The 24,777-nt window shown below is 49.2% G+C and overlaps 1 protein-coding gene across 1 annotated transcript; it reads left to right on the top strand.

Moving 5' to 3' along the window:
* The first annotated feature begins 4,574 nt into the window (after positions 1-4,574).
* LOC122386131 lies at positions 4,575-24,612 on the top strand. The gene is made up of 3 exons (XM_043375014.1): positions 4,575-4,665; positions 12,854-12,966; positions 24,346-24,612. Exons 1-3 carry the CDS (start codon positions 4,581-4,583, stop codon positions 24,610-24,612), a joined length of 465 nt encoding a protein of 154 aa, XP_043230949.1. The 5' UTR covers positions 4,575-4,580.
* The last annotated feature ends 165 nt before the right edge of the window (positions 24,613-24,777 follow it).

The following is a 24,777-nucleotide window of genomic DNA, read 5'->3' as shown; positions in this document are numbered from 1 at the left end:
CAGTCGGCCATTACGTTAACCATGACAGCCATGTCGTTAGTTAACCAGCGCGATCCTGTCGACTTTACGAGTATGTTTTCGATGAGTATACTTTCGATGCTATTTCTCGTTGCGGTTTCACTGGATAGGGGAAGGAGGGTGAATTGCGCCACCTTAAGGAAAAACGCTAATTGTAAGAAAACCGCTGGAGATATAAGCATGCACTGGTAACCATTTCAAAGAGGAGCTCATTGGCTACGATTTAAGAGCCTCCCGATCAATTAAGAATGTTTCGTTTGCTTCTGACAGCTGCTTTTTCAGAAACATGCAAAAGGGCGCATTTGCCAACAACTGCTGTAAATTGCGCCAGGGGGATGGCGCAATTAGAACCCAAATGCGCCCTATACTTTAACATGGCTAAGTGAATGAGACGGAATGCATACACCCCGGCAGTCTAATGTCATTGCGGCTTACATAAACATTTATAATGTTATTCAGGCTGGATAAATAATAAATGTAGAAATAAATCGCGATGTTTTTTGCCCAGGTAGATAACTTTACATGTGTCACTCCCTACGCTTGTAAAAGTGCAACGAAAACGTTTACTGTAACAGACTAGATATATGTAAACGTATGCGCCTATACAGTTAAATTTTCAATCGTTTCTCTCAAAATTAATAATTTTTATCGTTTTGACAACTTAATGACATCAGTTTTTACTTTTTATCATAGCTGTCACTTCTCACGCCTGAGTCCATGTTGAAAATATCGTATTTTGTCAATTACACCACAAGTCGTAGCCTAAATGGCAGCTGCATTATAAGTTTGACGATAGAAATAATTTGCAGACTGACGACAGCGGGCTGCTCCTTTGCCTGACATTAAACTCCTTCTTTATTGCAATCAGTTAATGATGCATTCATACTGTCGTGATACAATGGCTACACCATTATTCTATTTGCGCCCCCCTGGCGCAATTGCCATGGGCGCAATTAAAATTGAGGCACTTTTTAATAAAAGCATAGAAGTTATCATAAAGATTTTGCAGGAAGTTTACGGTTTCAGTGAAATACAATGAAAAAAGGGTTTTTCTTTCTAAATATCACTCTGAAAATCACACAAATATCGCAAATTTTTATAGCCAACAGTTCAAAATACTGCAAAAAAGTTAAGAAAACGCTATAACATCTTTGATGGCGTAATGAGCCTTGCTGATTGGCTTCATCGGAGTGTTTGGGCCATAAAATGAACAATGCAGTGGTGAAAATAATGTTTTCGAACACAAAATTCTAAACATGCCATTGAATCCGTGGGAATGTAGGTGGGCGCAATTGGTTAGGAGGGCGCAATACACCCACTTTCCCCTACTATTTTCATAGCGAGGCAAGATCAATGTTCTTTATTAGAGAAGTAAGTTCATTAAATCGGACTGCTGCCCTCGGACTTGAAAGAAGTACCTAGACAAGCATCCTCCACAACCAGACTGCAGGTGAAAAATAGGGGTTGTCAGCGTCTCATGCTACTGTGCATTTGCTATGTTAATTCCATTGTGTTCCATTCTAGATCTCACTTCTTTCCCTTTGTCGCCCATTCCATTTTCTCCAATTGCACCTTCTTCCGATTCCTCCTTTTTCTCCTTTCGTCTTTCTCATCATTCTCTTTTCCTTCCTCCTCTCCCCCTCCTCTGTTTCCACAGCCCTCTTCTCTATCCCTCTCTCCCCCGCAGTGGTCCGCCTTCGGCTGTCCCCGGCTCGGCGCGCCGCTCTTTTTCCGCCTGTCTGCCGCACTTTCTGGTCGGCGCGGCTATTTATCCAGCGACGGCGAGCGATCGTAATTTGATTTCTGACTGGCGAGCCTGTTTGTTTGCGGACTGTTCGGTCGGTAATTAGCCACGCTGAGCCGGCGCGGTGGCCGGGGTCAGTCGGCCCGGTCCCCGACGGGTGATACAGAGCAGGGTGACCGGCAGACGGGCGCCCTGCCCGTCCTCACAGAGCATTGTATATAATTTTGTGCACACGAATTATGAACCAATACACACTAATGCGAACAATTGTTTTGGGTAATCTGGTTCAAATTCAATGTACTTCAAAATTACCATTTTAACGGACAGAATAATAAGCTTCAAATAAGTGAGCAGAGAAAGGCAGGCAGTGTAAGTGCACTTTCTTACTTGATGGTTAATGACTAATGAAATTAAAAACAAAACATAACGCAAAAAGTTCTTATCAGCTGGTATATGCGATGCACAAGACTGTAAGAACACTTGCTTCTTTTCGTACTAAAACGTTAAATCAATCAATATTGCTTTTATTTTACACATTGGCTCAAATACGTTATAACAAATTGCTTGCCTCGACGTTATTTCACAACGTTCATGTAGAATAAAAATAATCTTTATGCGAATTTTTAGGTAGGGGAAGGTGGGGTAAGATGGCCCAGCGGGGCAAGACGGACCACCAGCACTTCCGGCTGAACCGCTGCTGGTATCTACTGCTTTATGCACTCACTATATTTGTTTTCCTTCGTAACAATGGCCACCTTGAGCTCATGCTGCTAGGATGCATAGCTTTTGAGTTATTGAGAAAAATGTTGTTTTTCGTCAAACCGATCTAATATAAGAGGTCTACGGGTGATTCAATTACGGCGCCTTTCTTGCATGATTAGTTTCTATTTTGCACTTAACTGTGAAGAACAAAGTTATAAACTTAGTTATAGTCACACTTTGGAAAGGCAAGGTTTTGCAATGTTGGGCTATTTGACATATACGTCATGATAATGACAGAGTTTAGATTTGGGGCAAGACGGACCACTGTGGTCCATCTTACCCTGTGGTGGTCCATTGTACGCTGCATATGGAAAGTTCTTTTCCAAAACATTGACACAAGTTTAAGTAAGCTAATTTTTCAGGAAGGAGTCTTTGTTGCATGTTAGCCATGCATACAAGTGCTCAGTTAGCATGCATTCATGCCAAACGACAATCAACACACATGTTCCCAGCTTTTAGCTGCACTTCCATCACACATGAGTAAAGAATAAAGGCTCATTTTGTTATTTTACCATTCTGGTTACTTTTTCTTACAAGAGTACAGAGCAGAAGTGTAACACACATGAACGGATAGCAGGCACTGCTGGGTGGTCCGTCTTACCCCACGTTTTTTCTTGTCTGAGTTTTTGACATGTCCCTCTTTAAGAGCATCCACCACCTAGATGTCTTTAATTTGAAATTTAGTCTTTACACATATCAACAGAGGAAGGATTGAGCATTCCGAAGACTATAAATATTATGAATTACGAGAGCAGTGTAGCAAGATATGCGGCCTCAAACCTTAGCTGGTCCGTCTTACCCCACCTTCCCCTATGCCATTTAGAAAATTAGGCGAATCAGTTGGGATTCGTAGGATTCACTTTCATAAAAGGTAACGCATTGCGATGGAAATTATTTCTGCTCTACGCTTGGTTCTTTATGCATGGATTACTGTGGTGGGTGGGAGAAGAGCATCTGACACGCACATTGTTCGACTGAGTTTAGAGCGAAATACGTACTTGTTTCGAGCAGCTGTCACAGAAATGAGCACATTACGTCTGGCAGCAAGCCTCTTCCGATAAGTGCCGCCTCACGGGCTACTAAGCTGGCAGTTCGGCGAGCCAGACACACGTGAGTGTGATCCGGGACTACTTCAATTAACCCCTCCCCTGCCCCGGCCTTACACCGACCACCGCAGCGGTCTCCTTGTCAACGGCACGGCAGCGGCGTCACTGATCGGCCAGTTGCTGTCTGTCAAAATCCTCGGGAAAGCTGCGAAAGAGCGATATTATTTAGGTGCTTGCCTTAAAAGGCGAGGCAGAAGCCTGCATAAGCCTATTGGCTGTTGAGCTCACATCGTTGAGAGGTAATAAGCTGTTGATTCATCCATCCCAGTGCTCTACTGTGTCCACCACTCCCTGACCGGACCTCGGTCACGGGCCAGTCGGCACTGCAGTCCGGCTGTGGACGACTCCCTTCGATAGGCGAGCGGAGCCGCCGTCGGACCGCCGCCCGACACTCCGTGATCACTAATATTCAGCGGACGGCCAGACGGGCCGACATTAGCGCTCCGGCGCAGCCCGAGCGTAAATGAACGCCATCAATTAGTCACACTCACATTTGCTTTAAGTACAGGCGCGACGGCCGCCGACGCCCCTGGTGTGACCGCCCCGGCGGCCGGCTGCCCTCCGCTGGTGACAGGTGTCCACCGCACTGGACTGCTGCCGGGCCGCCTCACACCGTCCTCCGGCCCGCTGGCCCGCTCCGTCCGTTTTGCCGCCCCAAGTTTGCGCCGTTCGCTGATTGCGCCGGCCGCACACGGCCAGACGTGATTTAATTGAGATTCCTGACAGCCAGTTAGCGTCTCGGCCGATCAATCGACACCATTTATCAGAGCCGGCCGCCGGCCGAGCGACCCACCCGGCCTCATCGGCGTCATCGGCGAATAATTGCTAATTTGGCGCGGCTTGACCGGGTGGCGCGCGCGGTCGGGGGGGGGGGGTGGCGCGCGCCGCGCCGCCGGCCCTCCTGAAGACGGCGCTCCGCGCGCCAGTGACAGGCACGCCGGGAGGCTACGATGACGGGAGCGGCGGCGGCGGCGGCGGCGGTCTGGTGGACGGCAGTGGTGCTGGGAACGGCCCGAGGGGCCCTGGCCAGCAGAGGTAGGTGGCGCTGGCAGACAGCCTCCTCCGGCTAAGGAGCTGAGAAACCAGCTTGGTGGGGAGACGTATATAGAGGAGATGATGGGAGCTGCATGGAATCCGATAAGGAGTTGTGGAGGAGTACGAGGACTTGTTTTTTTATATTAAGTTGCTTGAATGTTCGCGGATAGACGTATTGACAGAGCTGGGGGCCCATGCTTAGTAGACCTTATTGCGCATTGCGCTCGACCCTTCCCGGTTGGATCCGATCGAGTGATTCTGGGTATCTAACGAGAGAATTACGATACCAAAATTTAATGTGGTCATCAAAACCGGACGGACACGGCCTGCCCCACTCAACAGACTTTAACTGGCTGCGGCTGCTCCTATCAACCACGAACCATCTTCGCCAGGAATCTCATGTATCGAGCACCGGAGCGACTCGAACTCGAGCTCTCACTTACCGCACGAGCCTAACGTTTCCGAATTTTGGATACATAAATTAACCCTCGCCGGCCGAGGGGGGGGGGGGGCGGGTGCCGCCCCCCCATAGGGTTTTTTCGCGATAGCTCCAAACACGCTGGCGATAGAGAGCTGAAACTTGGCATACCTGATCTTTGATCCAAGCCCGATCTTTTGACACCAACCGCATTTTTGGGTCAGGTCAGGTCACTGACCTATGACGTCATAAGTGAACCTCTGCACGGTCTTCAGATGTCGCAACTTCGCAACGCCCTCACTGCCAGAGGAGATGTCACAGGGAAATGAAATTTGCAGGATCTAGTATCCATTATGAGTCCCACAACTTGTATATCTCGGATTTTTCCTAAAGGCCATATGAGGTCAGGTCATTTTCGTGACCTCACCATTATAAGTCAATGGGGAAAAATGAAAACTGCTATTCTGGCGCCGGGAACGATCTCTAACTATCTCAAGCACACAGAATCGTAATTTGGTGCACTCCTTGCAAGGTTAGATGCGTCACTTTTGCAATGTTGACCTTCCGTGACGTCATTTATGACGTCATCAAGGTCATATTAGTTTTTCGTCAATAACTCTTGATCAAATTGAGCTAGCGAGTCGGGAAAGCCACCAATGGACTCAGGAAGGCCTGCCGAATCGAATGATATGCGACATGACCTCTTTCGACCAACTTCGTGACCTGGGGGTGCTGACCTGACCTTGACCTGAGGTCAACACCCCAAGTTGACCTGACCCGGACAAAAAGTATATCATTCGACGCGCCTGAGCGAGGCGAACACGATTCTGCCAAAATCAGCGCTCTGCGGCCGTTTTTTGCGAAGTTATTCACCAAAAACTGAACCGTACCTTGGGGCACTTGACCTGACCTCAGAGGTCACCGGTTGACCTAGGACCTTAAAATTGGGTACCAATCTCTGCGTCTCGTAACGGCGCACACGCTCGTTTTTTCCGCGACGCGCTAGCTCCACCAGGGGCGAAACGGCGAGCGAAAAGCGTATGTAGAAAACCAATAGGTCCGGCGAGGGTTAACATAAATATGTGACATTGTTGAATTCAGTGACATCCAAAATTCTAGCATGAGAAAAGCACGAAACATAACGACTTTTAGACAGGATAATGCCTTGAATTGCTGCGTGCCGCAGTGGAAATCCATCCCCACGTGCTTCTCGAAGCTCCGAGTGTAGGCCGGTTGCAGAATAGAGTCAAAGAAACTATGCAATACCTGGTCTAATTCAATATACCCTGATACCTGGCACAAATCCGAAACTTTCTGCAATCCAGCGCGTGGTTGTTCTTAACTGCGTGCTTACCGGTACTCCTATAAAATTGCCATTGTATGCAATATGGATGCCGGGCCACCTAGTGGGTCGCACTGGTGGATCCAAGGTGGCCGTTTGAGGTGAATTGCAACGCCAGAAATAGATGAAATTAAGAGTTTTGTAGAATAGGAAGAAAACTAAACGATCTTTTTTAGGAAAAGTTGTTTCAAATCACACAAAAGTGCATAAGGAATCGAAACCCGAGTAGTTTTTTTTTTAATTTGGGAAGCCTTTTTGGGGGTATACCCCGCAACGTCCGAAATAGTCTTTCTGGATCCGCCTATAATTCTCGACACTCGACAGTCATGCAAACCAGGCACTCTTATGCAAGTTCTTCCCTCCCCAGCCGAGAAGGGGGAGGGTGCCACCCACGTTCTTCGCTTTAACCATTGGTAACGGCAAATTATAAATAATATGTAGGGTAGATACTCCGGCATGTCCCAAGAACAAAGGCATCACAACGACAGCCAAACTATGTTCCATGGACTATGAACAAAATGAAAGTACCATTCTACATGATCCTATCTGAAAACCCTACTTCTTTTATCTGGTATCCGCTCATAGATTCATGAGCAAAATATTCGTCTCTCTCATTTTAATTCTTCATGACAGAAAGCGGTAGGTACCACTAAAAATGCCGTAACACATCATTTGACCCGCGCCGTGCTGGTGGCCTGTGTTTTCCGTGTCGTGCTGGGATGAGGGGGCGTTTTCACGCCCCATTCTAACTCCGTTCCTGAGCACACGTAGCGACACGCGGTAACTGGTAAGCGGCATTCGAAAGAGCATCAAAAATAATAACGAAAACATTTTAGTCATTTCTTAGGTCAGGTCAAAGGTCATGTAGGAGAACCCGATGGTGTCGTAAGACGAAAGCTCGTTCCATATTTTCGGCCTTATTTTGTTATATAAAAATACATCTCACTGCCATGTTATTAGTCATTTTCATCATCATATTTAATTATTTGATCATGGCAAAACCGACCATTCAATACATCAAGGTCAAAGGTTAGGTAACCAGAGGTCATCAAAAGGTCAAATTTGGTCCATTTCAACAATCTTGGAAACTGCCAACGGCTAACTCGGAACCAATAGAGCTACAGCGCCACGGGAATTAGCGCATTCGATAGCCTTTTCACAGACGTTTCCGGGTATTCTTCTCAGATTTGATCAGCCTCCAGAGGGTAAAACCTCTAAAAATAGCCGTTTTCAAGAAAAATGTTTTTCGGTAATAACTTGTGACTTAACCCGCGCCCTGGTGGGGGGGGGGGCTATTTTTTGCCCCCCCTCCAGACTTTTCAATATATCTCCAGAACCGCTGCGCCGATCGTCACCAAACTTTCAGTACCCTCCCGGACATCAATTTTACACATTGTGACCAAAAATTTTTCCAAAGGCTATGATAGGTTGGCCGGAAATGACGTCAGAGTGACGTCATGTTCTGCCGTTTTCGACCCAAAAAAGGGTTTCGCGGGAAGAGCTGTCAGGCCTATAGCTTTGCAAATACAGAAAAATGATAAAGACATAAAAGCTGTAGAATGGACAGGGCTACAAAACTGCTATCTCGGATTTTTGGAATTTTTGGATTTTGACCCCCAAAAATAAAAAAATAGATTTTTTGGATATAATAATCGAAAAATTCAGAAAGTTTTATGAATTTCGCAAAAACCGGAATATATGTGATAGTCCTTACCGCCTTCCATCCACATACCAAATTTGAGATTGATACCTCTTTTTTGGCGAAGTTATAGCGAAAAAACTGTTCAAAATTGATGACGTCAAATTTTCAAACTCCATTTTTAAGAATTCTAGACCCCGTAGCGCAAAACAAAGACCACCATTAGACTCCTCGTGACGAGCTGCATCGAATCAATACCCATTTTATGCAAAACTATCAACTTTAAAATTTGACCTTTTTTGGCCTGACCTTGACCTGACCTTGACCTGAACTTCACCAGAAAGTGACCTAAGCCGTACCTGATAGTCTTATAACCAACACCATTGAGTTGGAAATGAAAAATTGGCCATAAAACATGTATCACACAACCTTAGTAAAGTTGGGCTCATGTGACCTGACCTGTGACCCTTGGTGACCTGACCTGTGACCTGACCTGGTATTGCCAGTGACCTCTAATAGCAATATATCTACTAGGCAACTGACGCCCTACCGCTGATTCTCGACAAAATACGTTTTCCTCGGTGTTATAGCGCATTCCCTAGAAGACCCGTGAACGGTGAAACATTTCATCTTTGACCTGACCTGTGACGTCATCGGTGACCCCGAGGTCAATGAAATTTGGTTTCTCTCGACAAATTCGACAGGCCTTTCGAACGCCGTTTGAATTTTGCGGATCCGTCCAGTAGTTTCGGAGATACGAGGGGGGGCAAAAAATAGCCCCCCCCCACCAGCTCGCGTTATAAACAGACCCCACCAGGGCGCGGGTTAAGAGAGCCACGACATTATTTTTGGAAGCAGTACGTGCCCCTCTCGTCGAGACGCGTCGAATGAACGATACATTGACCTTAAAAGGTCATTTTGTTAAATTTGACTGCAGGTCAAGGTCATGACCTGACCGGAAAGGGTCATGTTGCATATCAGTCGATCCGTATCGTCGAGCTGAATACATCTGACGTGTTTTCATCGCTTTATCACGTCTCTATCAAAAGTTATAGCCCAAAAACTGCTGGTGACCGTTCATGGCCTGAGATGACCTCAGGGACACACAAAGGGGTCATAGGTGCATTTTTCCGATTCAGTGTGTCATGTTTACCTCTAAACCGATGTTTGAGAGGGCTTAGAACGACACTCGTCCAAAAGAGGCGCATTTCAATTTTCTCCCATTGACTTATAATAGAGAGGTTGCAAATTCGACCTGATCTTAGGTCACAAATGTAAAAAAATCCGAGATATACATACTGTATTTTTTTCAATTGCTGATAGTTTCGAAGTGATCGTTCAGTCGGTCTAGCTATAGCGAGCCTTTGAACTTTTTCGGAGGTAAGGTCACTTGACGTGACCTGGTGACCTGACCTTGAACGACTCAGGTCTTAACTTTTCACATGTGCCGAAACGATGTATGAACAGGTGTACCAAAAACACGCGCCGCCTATTCGCGAAAAACCTGTGGAGGGGGGGAGGCGTAAGAACGCCCCCCCCCCCCCAGCACGGCGCTGGTTAAAGTAATCGTGAACGAATGAAGCACGTAGATATTTCAAGTAGACATACCTTTTGATGAAACTTTTGCGCCTTCTTTAATCCTTTTGTTCCGCATTTCCTTTTGCAATTTTGAAACAGCTATACCGATATTGCTGATCAAAGACAGCAATGCTACCGATAGCTTGCATTGGTGATACAGTTAATCTCTTGACACCCAAATAACCCGCGCCGGGCCGGTGCTCTGAGATTCCGCGCCGGGCCGGGGGGGTGTCTGAACACCCCCCCTTCTAACTCGGCTCCTGGGCCACGTAACGACACGCGGTAAGCGGCAATCGAAAGAACGTGTCAAAGGTCAGGTCCCCAGAGGTCACCAAAGGTCAAATGCCCACTATTTCAACATTTTGGAAACTGCCAATGGCTATCTCGGGAACCGATAGAGCTACAGCGCCGCGGAAAAGCGCATTCGATAGCCCTTTTACAGACCTTTCTGAGTAATGTTCTCAGATTTGACCTCAGGTCAACGGTTTAGCCTCCAGAGGGCAAAAACTCCAAAAATAGCCGTTTTTACGAAAAACGTTTTTCGGCAATAACCTTTGACCCAAAAGAGCCACGACATTACTTTTGCCACCATCGTGTTCCTCTCGTCGAGACGCGTCGAATGAACTATAATTTGACCTTGAAAGGTCAACTTGAAAATTTGATCTCAGGTCGAGGTCATGACCTGACCGGAAAAGGTCATGTTGCATATCAGTCGATCCGCAACGTCGAGCCGAACACATCTAAGGCGTTTTCAGCGCTCTAGCTCGTCTCTTTAAGAAGTTATTAGCGAAAAACTGTTAGATTCTGTTCGTGACCTGAGATGACCTCGGGGACATAACGAGGGGTCACAGTTGCCATTTTCCGGTTCAGTGTGTCCATTTTACCTATATCTCGATGTTTGAGAGTGTCTAGAATAGCGTTCGTGCAAAACAGACGCTTTTCAATTTTCTCCCATTGACTTATAATGGGCAGGTCGCAAAATTGACCTGACCTTAGGTCACCGATATCAAAATTCCGAGATATACATTTTATCGATACTGTTGCTCTAATCAATCGCTGAAAGTTTCAAGGAAATCAATCAATCGGTGTAGCTATGACGAGCATTCTTATTTTTTTCTGAGGTGAGATCACTTAGCGTGACCTGGTGACCTGACCTAAGGTGACCTGGGTCTGAATTTTTCACAACATGTGCGGAAAAGATGCACAAACAGGTGTGCCAAAAACGGCGGCGCTCCGCGCCGCCGTTTTTGAGATATCTGCGAAAAACCGCAGGGGGGGGGGTGTTCAAACACCCCCCGGCCCGGCGCGGGATAACCTACCGCACTATTCTGAATCAGCCAGACGTATTTTGTGTGTGTGTGTGTGTGTGTGTGTGTGTGTGTGTGTGTGTGTGTGTGTGTGTGTGTGTGTGTGTGTGTGTGTGTGTGTGTGTGTGTGTGTGTGTGTGTGTGTGTGTGTGTGTGTGTGTGTGTGTGTGTGTGTGTGTGTGTGTGTGTGTGTGTGGCAATGATACCCTAATCTATAAAGACAAAATTTCCAAGCAACTCTACCATGTGCTAGTGCTTATAAAAATAAGCGAATAATAATTGCAGGCGTAGTAAAATTCATTGAAGCCTAAGATACGAAAAGGTACTTAGGCAAGACCTCTGGAGAACTTTTGCGCTACCGTTTGCAGTTTGCACCGTTGAGCGACTGTCCTCTATGACGTCACCACTAAGTGCCCGCTCTGCGCGGCCATCGGCAGAGCCCCGCCCTTACCTGGTTGTTGAACCAGCGGTAATGGCTCGGTCCTCCCACCTGCAGTCTCCAGTCTCCCGTGCCCTCGCCCACCGTGGAGAGAAGGCGGGTGTTTGGTCAGCTCCAACATGGGGCACGGGTCGCCATTGTGCGGCCCATTAGCCGCTGCACACCTCACTCGGCAGCGGGCCGGCGGGGATACACAGGTCCGGTGTCGGGCATTGTGCGCGCCTGCACGGCCTCTCCGAGAGCTGTTTGCAGCCGCCGCGCGTGGTGGCGGGGCGATCCCCCGGCCGCCGGCCGAGCGGCATCCCAGACCCGCGACAGGTCACAGTGCAGGGATTCCTGCTGTCCCGCGGATGGCTGGGATAGGAGAGGGACGTGACTCTGCTGCTGCTGATGGCTGTCCGATGGTCAGACGGGTCCGAGAAATGACACGGCCGCGAGACGGTCAGCAGGCACGGCTGTACGCGAGTACCTATGTGTGTGCTCGCACACGGGTACACGACACGCATGCACAATGGTTTTATTGTCCTGGCAGACGGCAGAGATAAATTGAACCGGTAGCTAACAATTGTAAATCATTACAAACTATACTTCTCGGTGTCTCACAAAAATGGCACGCCACTCAATTTGCACGCCAATATCTGGATGAATAAATTTGACGCAAAAATGAGTGTGAGCCGATCGAACTCCTGTTGACGTGTGTGGTCTTAATTGACCAGTATAACGCCTTTTGGGGCGACTAACGGAGCGAGCGAGAGGGTGAGATTTGCACGTGCGAAATCTCGAGTGGGTACCTCCAAATGACTTGCGCACGGCACCCTACTAACCGGTCTCTAGCGATGTGCCAAATTTGAGTACAATCGGCCCAGCCGTTCTCGAGATCTGGAAGCGGCACCCTGCACGTGCGCACGTGCAAAATGGGTCCCAACTTACTTGCGCACGGCACACTACTAACCGGTCCCTAACCATGTACCAAATTTGAGCGCAATCGGTGGAGCCGTTCTCGAGATCTTGAAACGACCCCTGCACGTGCGCACGTGCAGCAGCGCCCCAACTCTGGCACATGGATATGCAGTGCCTAGTGGGTGCCTACCTACATGCCAACTTTCAGCGCAATCGGCCAAGTGGTTACCGAGATATTGCAACAATTACAAAACGGACACCTCTTCGTTTTGCACGTGGCACGTGCATAAGAGGTCACCCACATGCATCGGGAATAGTCCAATACTTGGTAGAAGGAATGAAGCTACCCTACAAAAATTGCCGCGTGTAAATCGGTCAAGTGGTTGCTGAGATATAAGCCTCGCAAAAGCGTGACCACGGCCGGCCGGCCGCTCATACTAAGAAATTTCCGGACTCCGCTCGCTTCGCTCGCTCCGTAATCAAGTCTGATGACAGCCTTACCATGCGCTTGTATGCATTCGATTCTTGTGGACTTCATGACCTTAGTATGTTGACCCTTCTACAGGTATGGAGCACTCCCAAGGACTGGTGATTGTGGAAAAGATGGAGAACGTCACAGCTCTGGCCGCCCGGTCGGCCAAAATCACCTGCAGAACCACCAACCTGGCCGACCGAAAGGTGAGGGAAGCGTCATATAAATTGGCGGCTTCACAATAATAACCTCAACAGAGCTTACAAAAGTAGCTATGAGCATCACCGACGAATGTTGAAGAGCATTCCAATACAAACCATTGACCATTGAATCGCAGCCATTATCTCTGAACTTGACGACTTTCAATAATTGTTTTCGCTTCCAATAGCCAAATTAGCACGGGAACTCAGCCAGGAAGCAAAAGGCACTGACTGGAAGAGACGCTGCGGTCTGGACAGAAATAGAAGCGAGAATTGTTGTGACTGCGTGATGCCTGGATGCGTCAGGGACGAAAAACGCTTACTTTTTGCGTTCATGCTCATGCTTCCGACTGTAAGACGGCATGTTCCGGTAGCTTGCATTTAGATGTTTGGATAAAAGGAATAGAATCAGAAATTTGTGAGAAAAACCATAACTAGCGTTTTTTTCCCCTAAATTGAGTGAATGTCTATCAAAAACGGCAAAAAGGGAATTATAAAACGACTTATTTTGCTGGTGAGTGATATCATGCAGTTTTTGTAGCAAGGGAAATGAAGGAAAAAAGAAGAAAATAAAGAAAATTACTCCATCTGGCGGTTCATCAAACACCGCAGTCCACTGTCATTTGACTGTTGTAGCCGAAGAGAGAAGATATTGCTGCTGTAATGACTCGGTAGTAGAGCTGGTAGACAGTTGAACTTGAGTCTTGGAAAAGATCCAGAGAGAGATCTACAGAGAGATCCAGATAGTGATGAGATCCTGAGATAGATGTAGATATAGATCCACCTGATGAGATCTCGAGATAGGGATCGTGATAGAGATCTTGAGATGTCGTCCACCTGGGAGAGATGTAAGTCCAGATCCACCTTGCATACAAATACATCTGATGGAAGATGCTTTTTAATTTAGAGGCTTGATGATTCTGTTCATTGTATAGACCATGATGTACGAGATGCTTCTTCACTGCTCGGATTAGGGATAGAGGGATCCGATCAGCTGGGTTTGCGGCACAGTTGGGCAGGTGAAGGACAGGGCATTCGAAGTCCCGATGACCACTGCCAAACTTAAGGGTGGTAATTACATTGATAAATTGAATGTGATCATTCGTCCAGTCACCCATCCCTATATCACTGGCCTCCCCATTACGAAAATTGCCCAGGTGGATGACTTCCGTGGCAGTCCGGGTAGGCGACCTCCATGGCCGGCCCTGCCGCGACCTCCGTGGCCGCCCGGGTGGCAGGCTCCGTGGCAGCTCAGGTGAGCGACCTCCATGGCAGCTCAGGTTAGTGACCCCCGAGGCAGCACGCGAGGGCAATGCATCCCCGTGGCAGCCCGGTTGGGTGACCATCGTGGCAGACCCGTGACGGCCTCCGTTGTAGCTCAGGTAGGCGACTTCCGTGGCAGCCCAGGTAGGTGACACTCGTGGCAGACCCGGTGACAGCCTCCGTGGTAGCTCAGGTAGGCGACTTCCGCGGCAGCTCAGGTGAGTGACCCCCGAGGCAGCACGCGATGGCAATGCATCCCCCGTGGCAGCTCAGGTAGGCGACTTCCGCGGCAGCTCAGTTGAGTGACCCCCGGGGCAGCACGCGAGGGCAATGCATCCTCCGTGGCAGCACAGGTGACATCCGTGGCAGCTCAGGTATGCGACTTCCGCGGCAGCTCAAGTGGGTGACCTCCATGGCAGCCCGGGTAGGTGACCTTCGTGGCAGACGCGGTGACAACCTCCGTGGCAGCTCAGGTAGGCGACTTCCGCGGCCGCTCAGGTGAGTGACCTCCGAGGCAGCACGCGAGGGCCATGCATCCTCCGTGGCAGCACAGGTGACCTCCGTGGCAGCTCAGGTAGCGACCTTTCGGCGGACCAGGTGACAGCCGTCGCAGCAGCCCAGGTGGGTGATCTCTGCAGCAGCCCATCTGAATGGATCGTTTGGCAGTTGGTCTTGCAGCATCCTGGCACCCTCTCCTCGTTCACCAACATGATAATCGCCTTGGCTGTGTTGTGAAGACGACCGTGTTTGATTTTGATTCAGTACAACACGAGCATTCCGCCTGTTCTTCTTCCTCTTCTGCTTTTGATATTGCTGTCCTTTTATCCTCAATACTCTAGAAAGTTCGAGCTCTCCTTTGCAATACAGCAGCTGACCGTGACTTGGACTTGTTGTACAGCAGAACGTAGAAGAATTGATATGCTGATGCAAACAATTGTCAAGTTTCATTTTCGGCCTGTCTTCTGTATTAGTCTGATCCTTTGTTCACGAGACAGCTTCATTTCCTTATCTTATCTTCAACAACTTCTTCTATGTCCTTTTCAGTATTCGTAGGACCGCTTCCTCTTATCAGTTCCTTCACGTCGACCCCTGCAGCACGTTCATTTCCACTGCTGTCAGTATTTCGAACACCTGCTCAATTCTTCAACTTCCTGTCATCAGCCACCATCATAAGCTTCATCATCTTCACACAGCTTTCTTTAGCTCATCCTCTTTCTTCATATCGACCCCTGCAGCACGCTCATTTCCACTGCTGCCAGTATTTCGAACGCCTGCTCTATTCTTCAACTTCTTCCTCCTCTCCATACGGTTGACTTTCAATTCATCAACTTCAAGTTCGGCGGCTTGTGCCAGTCTACCAGCTTCACAATTTGAGAATTATCAAATCCCCACGTTTTGGGCGCCATTTGTAGCAAGGGAAATGAAGGAAAAAAGAAGAAAATAAAGAAAATTACTCCATCTGGCGGTTCATCAAACACCGCAGTCCACTGTCATTTGACTGTTGTAGCCGAAGAGAGAAGATATTGCTGCTGTAATGACTCGGTAGTAGAGCTGGTAGACAGTTGAACTTGAGTCTTGGAAAAGATCCAGAGAGAGATCTACAGAGAGATCCAGATAGTGATGAGATCCTGAGATAGATGTAGATATAGATCCACCTGATGAGATCTCGAGATAGGGATCGTGATAGAGATCTTGAGATGTCGTCCACCTGGGAGAGATGTAAGTCCAGATCCACCTTGCATACAAATACATCTGATGGAAGATGCTTTTTAATTTAGAGGCTTGATGATTCTGTTCATTGTATAGACCATGATGTACGAGATGCTTCTTCACTGCTCGGATTAGGGATAGAGGGATCCGATCAGCTGGGTTTGCGGCACAGTCGAGCAGCCGAGAGTCACAGTCTGCAGCCGGAGCCGGAGACGCCATCTGGGAGCCGCCGTCAGTCCGGGGTCACCCGCGAGAAGTCTCTTCAGTTCGAGCGCAGAGGAACTCCAGAATGTGAGTGTTGTTGAAAAGTCTGCTCAATCCCTGATCCTTGCCCCCCCCCCTTCTGCCCAGCTTGCCGTGCCGTGACGACTGCCAAACATTTTCGGTTGCCATAAAATGCACTCTCAATTGGAATTGGAAAACTTAAATTACTTTGAACTTATTGGTCCAGACACCCTAGTAGCATATTAGGATCTGAATTGTGAGGTCATGTCAGTGTCGCCAGCAAACCGTTATTGTCCGTCGGAATTCACGATTAGGCCGGGAGCGAGATGCTAAAATTTGAATAAGCAGCTCATTGTCACGAACGTTGAGATTGATGACATGATGCGTGTCAGCATTGAATAACGAATATGTCTTTGTGTTTGGCCAAGCTGGTTCGTTCGATTTATTATCGGCGGTAGTCAGGTGGGATTGAGATTTGAGGTTGGTAAGTTTGTGAAATTAAGGGTTTAGATTCGTGCTGTACTCACTAAAATTTGCATTGCGAAATCATTGGTAATATTGCTGTAGGAATTAATTGCGAAGTCGAAATCAATTATAGAACAGGTAAATACGGTTGAAAAGGAATGTAATGTTTTAAGGTGGCGACTGATTCATGCGATCGATCTATGAATATGGCTATGAGTTATGATTTTCGACAGATACGAATGCTTGAGCTTACGGCGGAATTTCTTCTGTTACTTAGGTGCAGAGTTGTGAGCAGTGGTTTGAGGTTGACGGTTTGACACTTTGCGACTTTAGATGGTCACTTTGCGTCATTGAAATTGCGAAATGTCCAGTAACAGGTAGATGTAGAATTGTTTGTGGTTGGAACTAATATGCGACTAATATAGGTACCGATCGTTGTGCTTTTGTAGAATAAATATTAGAAAGGACCATCTTTGTTGGGAAACGATCAAAGGGGACAGGAGTTTAAAAAAAAAACTTACGTGGAATGGAGCTGATGAGATGTCGAACAGGGAGATATCGCAGCGATATTTTACCAGATTCACACTCACTGACACATTCGTTGAATCTACCCGGCCCGAAGAGACTGCACACACCAGTACTGCACCGCGAGTGATGACGCGCCCATCGCGGCGCGGCCTTGACAACTGTCGACTGTCGACGCGGCGCCGGCCGGCGGCCGTGATAATCGTCGTTCCCGACGCGGGCGTTGAGCCGCCAGAGGGCGCGAGAAGCAGCCACAACAGGGGCAGTGGGTTAGCCGTAATTGGGGCGCGGGCGGTAGGTGAAGGTCACGTATAGGAGCCTGGTTAGTTGCGGAAAGTTGCAACGGGATAAGAACGTAGACAATTAAATATGACATGCTATATGATATCTAGGTGTGTCAGAAGTGGTATGATTATTGAAGTGCGTGAAATTATTCCACGCGGAAATAATTGTACGTGCAAATTTGTTTGGAGAGTTTTGTGAATAAAGGAGAGACTTTTGGGCATTACTGGTGTTCGGTTGTTTAAATTCTATTACAAGCTATTTCGGCCTTATCTCGGTCTAGTTACGGTATTGTATAAATAAGGGAAAATTCGACAGGGAAGATAAAGAAAGCTAAAAATGGCGAAGAGGCAAGACACGACAACGAACCAACGATCGATTCGATTTTGTCCAGTTTGGATACCGGTGCTGGAGTCCGGTGATGGTAACCGGCGATGGAGCCCGGTGATGGAGACCGGTGATGGAGCCCGGTGGTGAAGCCCGGTGATGGAGCCCGGTGCTGGAGACCGCGGTTATGGAGCCCGGTGATGGTGACTGGTCGTGGAGCCCGGTGCTGGAGACCGGTGCTGGAGGAGCCCGGTGATGGAGCCCGGTGCTGGAGACCGGTAATGAAGACCGGTGCTGGAGACCGGCGATGGTGCCCGGTGATGGTGCCCGGGTGGTGAGCGGCGAGTGCTCCGGTTTGTTGACCGATTAAGGTGCACGATTTGGCCGCGGTTTTATGACCGAAGATAATGTTTTTGATATTTTGTGTGTGTGCGTTTTAGTGATCTTGAAGATCAGAGGGGCGTGTGTCAGAAGTGGTATGATTATTGAAGTGCGTGAAATTATTCCACGCGGAAATAATTGTACGTGCAAATTTGTTTGGAGAGTTTTGTGAATAAAGGAGAGACTTTTGGGCATTACTGGTGTTCGGTTGTTTAAATTCTATTACACTAGGACTGCACTTCGTTTGATGCGCATTGTTTACTGCTAATAGGATGATTTAAATTAGATTCCCTATGAAAGGCTAGGGACCCTATGACAATATTCTGGCACTCTATAAAGATAATTTGTTTAGGTAACTAGTAGCCCATCAGAAGTATCGAATGAGTTCCAAGGAGTCAATTCCGTTTGAGCATTCAGTAATTTACTATGATACGGTGGATCACAACCAGACGGCAGATCGATGCGTGTTAATTGGTTCTAGATCATATGTCTGATTAAATCAAGAGCGGTTCAAGGTCTGCTAGATTGTATACGAGAACTGATGATTAGGTTCACGTGTGCAGCAGAAATTATGACTTGAGATTACGATTTGGTTTGGATAAATAATGCGTTTCTGTCATACGAGTTCTTGCGAGTTAGCGCCAATAATTACTCCACCAATATTGGCACAGGGCATTGTGAGGCACAGACGGCTTGTTTGCCCGTCTCCTATGGCGTAACGTTTACCAGCATGACTGTATGAGACACAGATGCACTTCTCTAAACCCACGTCCAGACCGGAATAATAAGAGGGACACACCGTCACGTACGCAGGGCATATGCATGTTTTCCGCCAGTGGTACCGGCCACTGTTAATTTTCCCGCTTAGGTAACACTGGGTGAGAAGGCAGTGAGAGGTTTCTACGGCAGGGGGAAGGGGGAAGATTGGCACAGTATGCAGTGGAGAGTAAGTTATGCCAAAGGCAAGAAGCCGAAGGTCAGGGGTGAGTCACCCAAAGGGCGGATAAAGCGAGCCGTAGTGTCCCGAATAAGTCCTCATACTTATTTCGTAAAGGTACTCTAATCGGTACTGGACAGCCTCAGGGGAGGGAAGAATGTACTCCAGGACACGTAAGGCCTTGAATAGTAAATCCCATGGTTTAAGGATAGTTCCAGGATATGAACTGTGGTCCCTGGGTCGTGAACGGGAATGTTACACGCGGACCGGAAGAGGGCATAGGTAATCTCTCCCGGTAGAGAGATAAGTCGGATATAAATCGTGTATATGTGTACCATAAGTCTATCGGACGTGTAGTGAATTCCATAAATTAGTAGGGTGGATATTTGTGCAATTATTCTGGACGGCCCTGCGATAAGTATCTTTGTCGCCGGTTAGCGGAGCATGCATATGGATTTCGGAAAGAGACATTTATCTCGCCGGGGAGATCGTTGTTGATCCGACGCCTAACACTATCGGAGGGAATTTCGAGGGCTACGAATTAAATTTGGGTGAATGCATGAAAGGTGAATGTAACGCGAACAAGGGTGTGAGAATGGTGAAGGATGAATCTTAGAATAAGGCCGATAGGAATTGCGTAGAATTCGGTTACGGCAGTCGAGCTAGCAACCCTCGAGGGCAACTAAACTATCGCAACGCTAATACGAATTAAGTGGGCAATTTTCGTAATGGGGAGGCCAGTGATATAGGGATGGGTGACTGGACGAATGATCACATTCAATTTATCAATGTAATTACCACCCTTAAGTTTGGCAGTGGTCATCGGGACTTCGAATGCCCTGTCCTTCACCTGCCCAACTGTGCCGCAAACCCAGCTGATCGGATCCCTCTATCCCTAATCCGAGCAGTGAAGAAGCATCTCGTACATCATGGTCTATACAATGAACAGAATCATCAAGCCTCTAAATTAAAAAGCATCTTCCATCAGATGTATTTGTATGCAAGGTGGATCTGGACTTACATCTCTCCCAGGTGGACGACATCTCAAGATCTCTATCACGATCCCTATCTCGAGATCTCATCAGGTGGATCTATATCTACATCTATCTCAGGATCTCATCACTATCTGGATCTCTCTGTAGATCTCTCTCTGGATCTTTTCCAAGACTCAAGTTCAACTGTCTACCAGCTCTACTACCGAGTCATTACAGCAGCAATATCTTCTCTCTTCGGCTACAACAGTCAAATGACAGTGGACTGCGGTGTTTGATGAACCGCCAGATGGAGTAATTTTCTTTATTTTCTTCTTTTTTCCTTCATTTCCCTTGCTACATTTTAACAAAGTGGATCATTAGCTTCTGCGTATTACTTGTCAGATCACCCCTGTTCTCGGCACTGTGGCGGAGCTCCTATCAGCAGTGACTGTTCCTTGACTCCCCAGTCGCCTTGTACCCTCCTTCCCAGTCCGTCGGTCCGCCCCCTCAGTCCGCCAGCTGGATAGGCGGGACGGATGGGCGGGACAGGACCTGGCACCGCTCTGGGGGTTCTTCAGCCAGCTCCGTGAGTGCTGTCTCTCACAGACAGCCCGCTGGTCACAGTGGCCGCTGCGGCGGACCCACAGCTCACCCACAGTCACAGAGAGCACCACAGTTCCTGTCAGAGCCAGCGGCCAGCCATGGCAGCTGTGGCAGCGCGGCAGCCGCTGCAGGCCGGCAGCTGCCGCCGCCGCTCCGCCGTCCTGTCCGGTTATTGTCTCCCTCCGTCTCCCCGTGATATACCCACGGGACAGCACGCCACGACAGCCGCCGCTAATACCGGCGAAGGGCGTTTTTAATTTGGACAGCGGCCAAAGTTTATAACCCCCAGTCAATGGGGAGTGCCATCGGGTCTCGCCGGGTGGCCGGCTGGGACACGCAGCGGCCCTGAGGACGGGAGCCGGCGCCTCCAGACCGTCTGACGGTATTGACGAGCAAAGTTTGCTCATTGATTAGTAAACATCTCCAGTACCCGAGGCGACGAAAACACAGGAAAATAAGGTGTCCGTAATTAATTATTGAGGATGATGATAGGGTAGGTTCAAGGCGTATGTCTACCTTAGTGAGGCGTGAACGAAAGCGTTGATGCGTATCCCTTGCGGGTTAAGAGGCAATTAATGATATTCATTTTAGTTGACTTATGAAATGTGACGTGCAGCCATTGATGCCTCGACAAATTTCTTAGAATAAATAATCAGATTTTTTAAAACTCCATCGTATCAAATATCTACCGTTTGAGTTATTGATGTCATGGCTGGTACTCCACGAGTTCAGTCCCCTGTTCAGTCCCCTCCAGTCCAGTCACCAGTCCCCTCTCAGCATCCCACATTCCCAGTCCGGCCCTCCGATGGCGTATCTGACAGCTGGTCAGTGCGAGCGGTGGTCAGTGCGTGGTCAGGACGGGCTGCTGGCCAACCACGTTACCCGTAGCCGCGCCGTCGACAAACAGGATTTCCGGCGTGGGCCGACGAGACCGGAGGCAGGGCAGCGCGCCAGGGCTAGTCAGGGAGACGGACAGGGACAGGGGTATATGGAGGGACGGACAGACGACAGGGATAACGGAGGGACGACATAGGGTGAATGGGGAGTCGGGATACGACAGGGGAATATGGCGAGGCGGGCAAACGACACAGGGGTGTGCGGGGAGACGTGAGACGACACAGGGTTTTTAGGAGACGGGTAGACAATAGGGGAGACCGAGATATTACAGGAGGTATGAGAAGACCGTGCATATGAGGCGAAAGGGCAAACTGGGGAGATTCGGAGTAATTTCAGGCAAGCGTTCCCCTGGGTAAGGACTGAGGAGATCAGAGACAAAGCATACAATACCGACGACAGCCTCTTCATTCATCTACTTGTTTGTGGAACTGGAAGGGGGAGAAGCGTGACGCTGACTTCATTCAAGGTTGTCACACTTGTGTCACACTTGTCACTCTTGTCCTTTTCCGTCCTCTTGTCCCTCTGTCACTCTGTCTCTGAAAATTTATCCCCGCTCTGGCGTCACCGGCCGGTGATCCGCCAACAGAGGCGATGATCACTGTGGGCCGACAGGGCTGATCGCTGTGGGCCGACACCACCCAGCGGCACAATACACGCACATCATAAACGTCCGACCGGGGGCGGGCTGCGCGGACGGCGGGAGGGCAGCCGCGGGATTTATGGCTCGGCACAGACGATAAACGGAGCAGCACCACGGGCCGGGCCGGACAATAATTGCTGGCCCTCTGTGGTCGCTGGCACCCGACGGACGACTACACAGCGGGCGCGTCTCACAGGCAATCCAAGCCCACCCTCAACAGCTCCCAGAGGCGCGGGACGCTCCACAAACTGCTGAGAGGGACCAACTGGGGCGTAAACCGTCCGAGAAAGCCGGCATATGTGCCGGCGACTCCGGAAATGGGCGGTGTAGAGGTAACCCACACCACAACAATTTTGATGTGGATCACTTTGAGTGAGTCGTTGCTTTTCTGTCGCTGTTTTTAAGTCGCTGTTTTCTGAATCGCTCTTTGACACGCACGCGCTTTGAAATAGCCCGCTGGCACTAGACTCATGACTCATGAGCAACATGTTTCGATCGCGAAAGGGAAAATGCATATCACTTTTTTGTTGGTCTTATGGCGCCGTTAACAATTCTTGCTTGCAATACATACTTGCAAACAATACTTAAATCCCAAATATGCGGTCCTCTGTGGCATAGCTATGTGGCACAGCCACAATCAGTGTCGTCCCGCAGCCCAGCAGGAAGCAGTGGAGTAGTGTCCGGTCAGTCGTTTGGCTAAAGAACAGGTTACCGGGCAGCCCCGCTCCGTCAGCTCGTCATGCAGTCTGGATGGGTGGGTCCGACGGTGTCGAGATAGCTGAGAGATGGAACGGTCGGCGGCAGCTCGGCAGCTACCCGCGGCGGTAAGGTCAGAGCTATAGTAACCGAGCCGCCGTGGATAAGGTCGACGGTAAGGTCGGAGCTATTGTAACCGAGCCGCCGCTGCCTGAGGGGCTGGCGCAGCTCAGCACTACAACAACCAAGTCGCTGCTATCTAACTAGCCGGCGTAGCAGAGCTCACAGCGCAGGTAATGCAGCCCTCATCAGAGCTATTCTAACACTAGATGTTAAAGCTATGTGCCACAGTTCTCTTAGTTTCTCTACGGTAGCTGACAAAGCCAACGATCGCCAGAGCTTGTGACCCCCTCTCTCTCCCTCTCCCTCTCTCCCCCGTAACTGTCGAAGCTTCGCTTCATCAGAGCTGCTGCCGCTCTCCTTCCATCAGAGCTGACAGAGCCCTCCTCTCCTCTCGCCCGCCGTCCGAATCGTTTATCAGACGGCGACTAATTGAAATTTTACAACTTGCCGCCCGAATGACGTCACTAGCGTCGTTATTGTCTCAGTCGCGCCGAATTGGTCGGCGCCGAGTTCCGCCGGCGACAACTGTCGAACGGGCTAACTTGTGTCGTGGCGGGTCGTGGCCGACTGGTGTTCGAGTGTCACTGACACCGGCCGCCGGCGACAAAGTGGCTCCGCGGCGGTTCGGCCAACTCCCGATCGGAGGAGTTTGTCCGATTGCACGCGTTCCACGGCCCAACGAGCTGCCGAGATCGGCCGAACGGCCGGCGGACGCATTAACGCCCGGCCCCGAATGAAATGTGCCCTCCGCCCGGCGCATTCATTAAAAAACTTTAACAAGCAACAGCTCTTGAGGGGACTTGTAGAATAAACCTGAAGATTACCAACTCTGGCGGCGGAGCGGCCGCACAGGAGCGGCAGGTAAATTCACCGGGACTTTGTCTCTGTAGAGGCGGCCGGCGGGAAATGAGCGCCAACTTTGGCAGCCTCCGGCCAGAGTTAGAAGCCGGCCGGCCATAATCTGATTAAAGAATAGCATCTGTTTGTGGATGGGCCCTTTGTTTTTACTCTGTGCGCCACCGGCGGTGGAGAGCTCTGCATTGAAGGAGTGCCCCGGCACGCACAATGAGCACCGACACAGCATGCTTCAGAGCTCCAAATGCATCGGCTCACAATAGAAACATGTTGGCTATTCAATATTGAATAGGGCTGTCAGCATATGCTCATCTCATAATGACCATCCTGTGAACGGTATCAGCAATAATTTCATGTAGCCTTTTGGGATCATATAATATAAAAAGTCAATAGGATAATGCAGAAGAACCGATCAAAAGACAACCCAACCGACCCAACCCAGCCCAAACACAACTTAACCGCGTCTCTCTCTGTCCCGCCAGGTGGCCTGGATCCGGCGCACGGGTGCCGCCGTGCTGGCCGTGCACACCACGCGCATCTCTCCCGACACGCGGATCCGCGTGACGCACGAGAACGGCCGCACGTGGCACCTGCACATCGACAGCGTGCGGCCGACTGACCAGGACTGGTACACGTGCCAGGTGAACACGCCCAACGTCACGCAGCAGCACGCCTTCCTCGAGGTCACCGGTGAGTGCCGCGCGGAGCGGCGAGTGAGGGGCGGCAGAGGGAGGAATGGTGACGAATGAGGAGAGAGGGTAGTGACGGGTTGTGAAGGAATGAGTAGCATCGACGAAGAGATACACGGGCTAGTACCGGCCCTTACGGATGCACCTCACCTAACTGAACAGGAATCGCCATGCGATTTGATAATGTGGATCGCTCATGACTGTTCAATACAATACAATGCAATA

The sequence above is a fragment of the Amphibalanus amphitrite genome, unplaced genomic scaffold, assembly GCF_019059575.1.
Source record: "Amphibalanus amphitrite isolate SeventyFive unplaced genomic scaffold, NRLGWU_Aamphi_draft 000241F_arrow, whole genome shotgun sequence".
Taxonomy (NCBI): domain Eukaryota; kingdom Metazoa; phylum Arthropoda; class Thecostraca; order Balanomorpha; family Balanidae; genus Amphibalanus; species Amphibalanus amphitrite.
The sequence above is the reverse complement of the archived record's forward strand: the minus strand, read 5'-3'. Positions and strand labels throughout refer to the sequence as shown.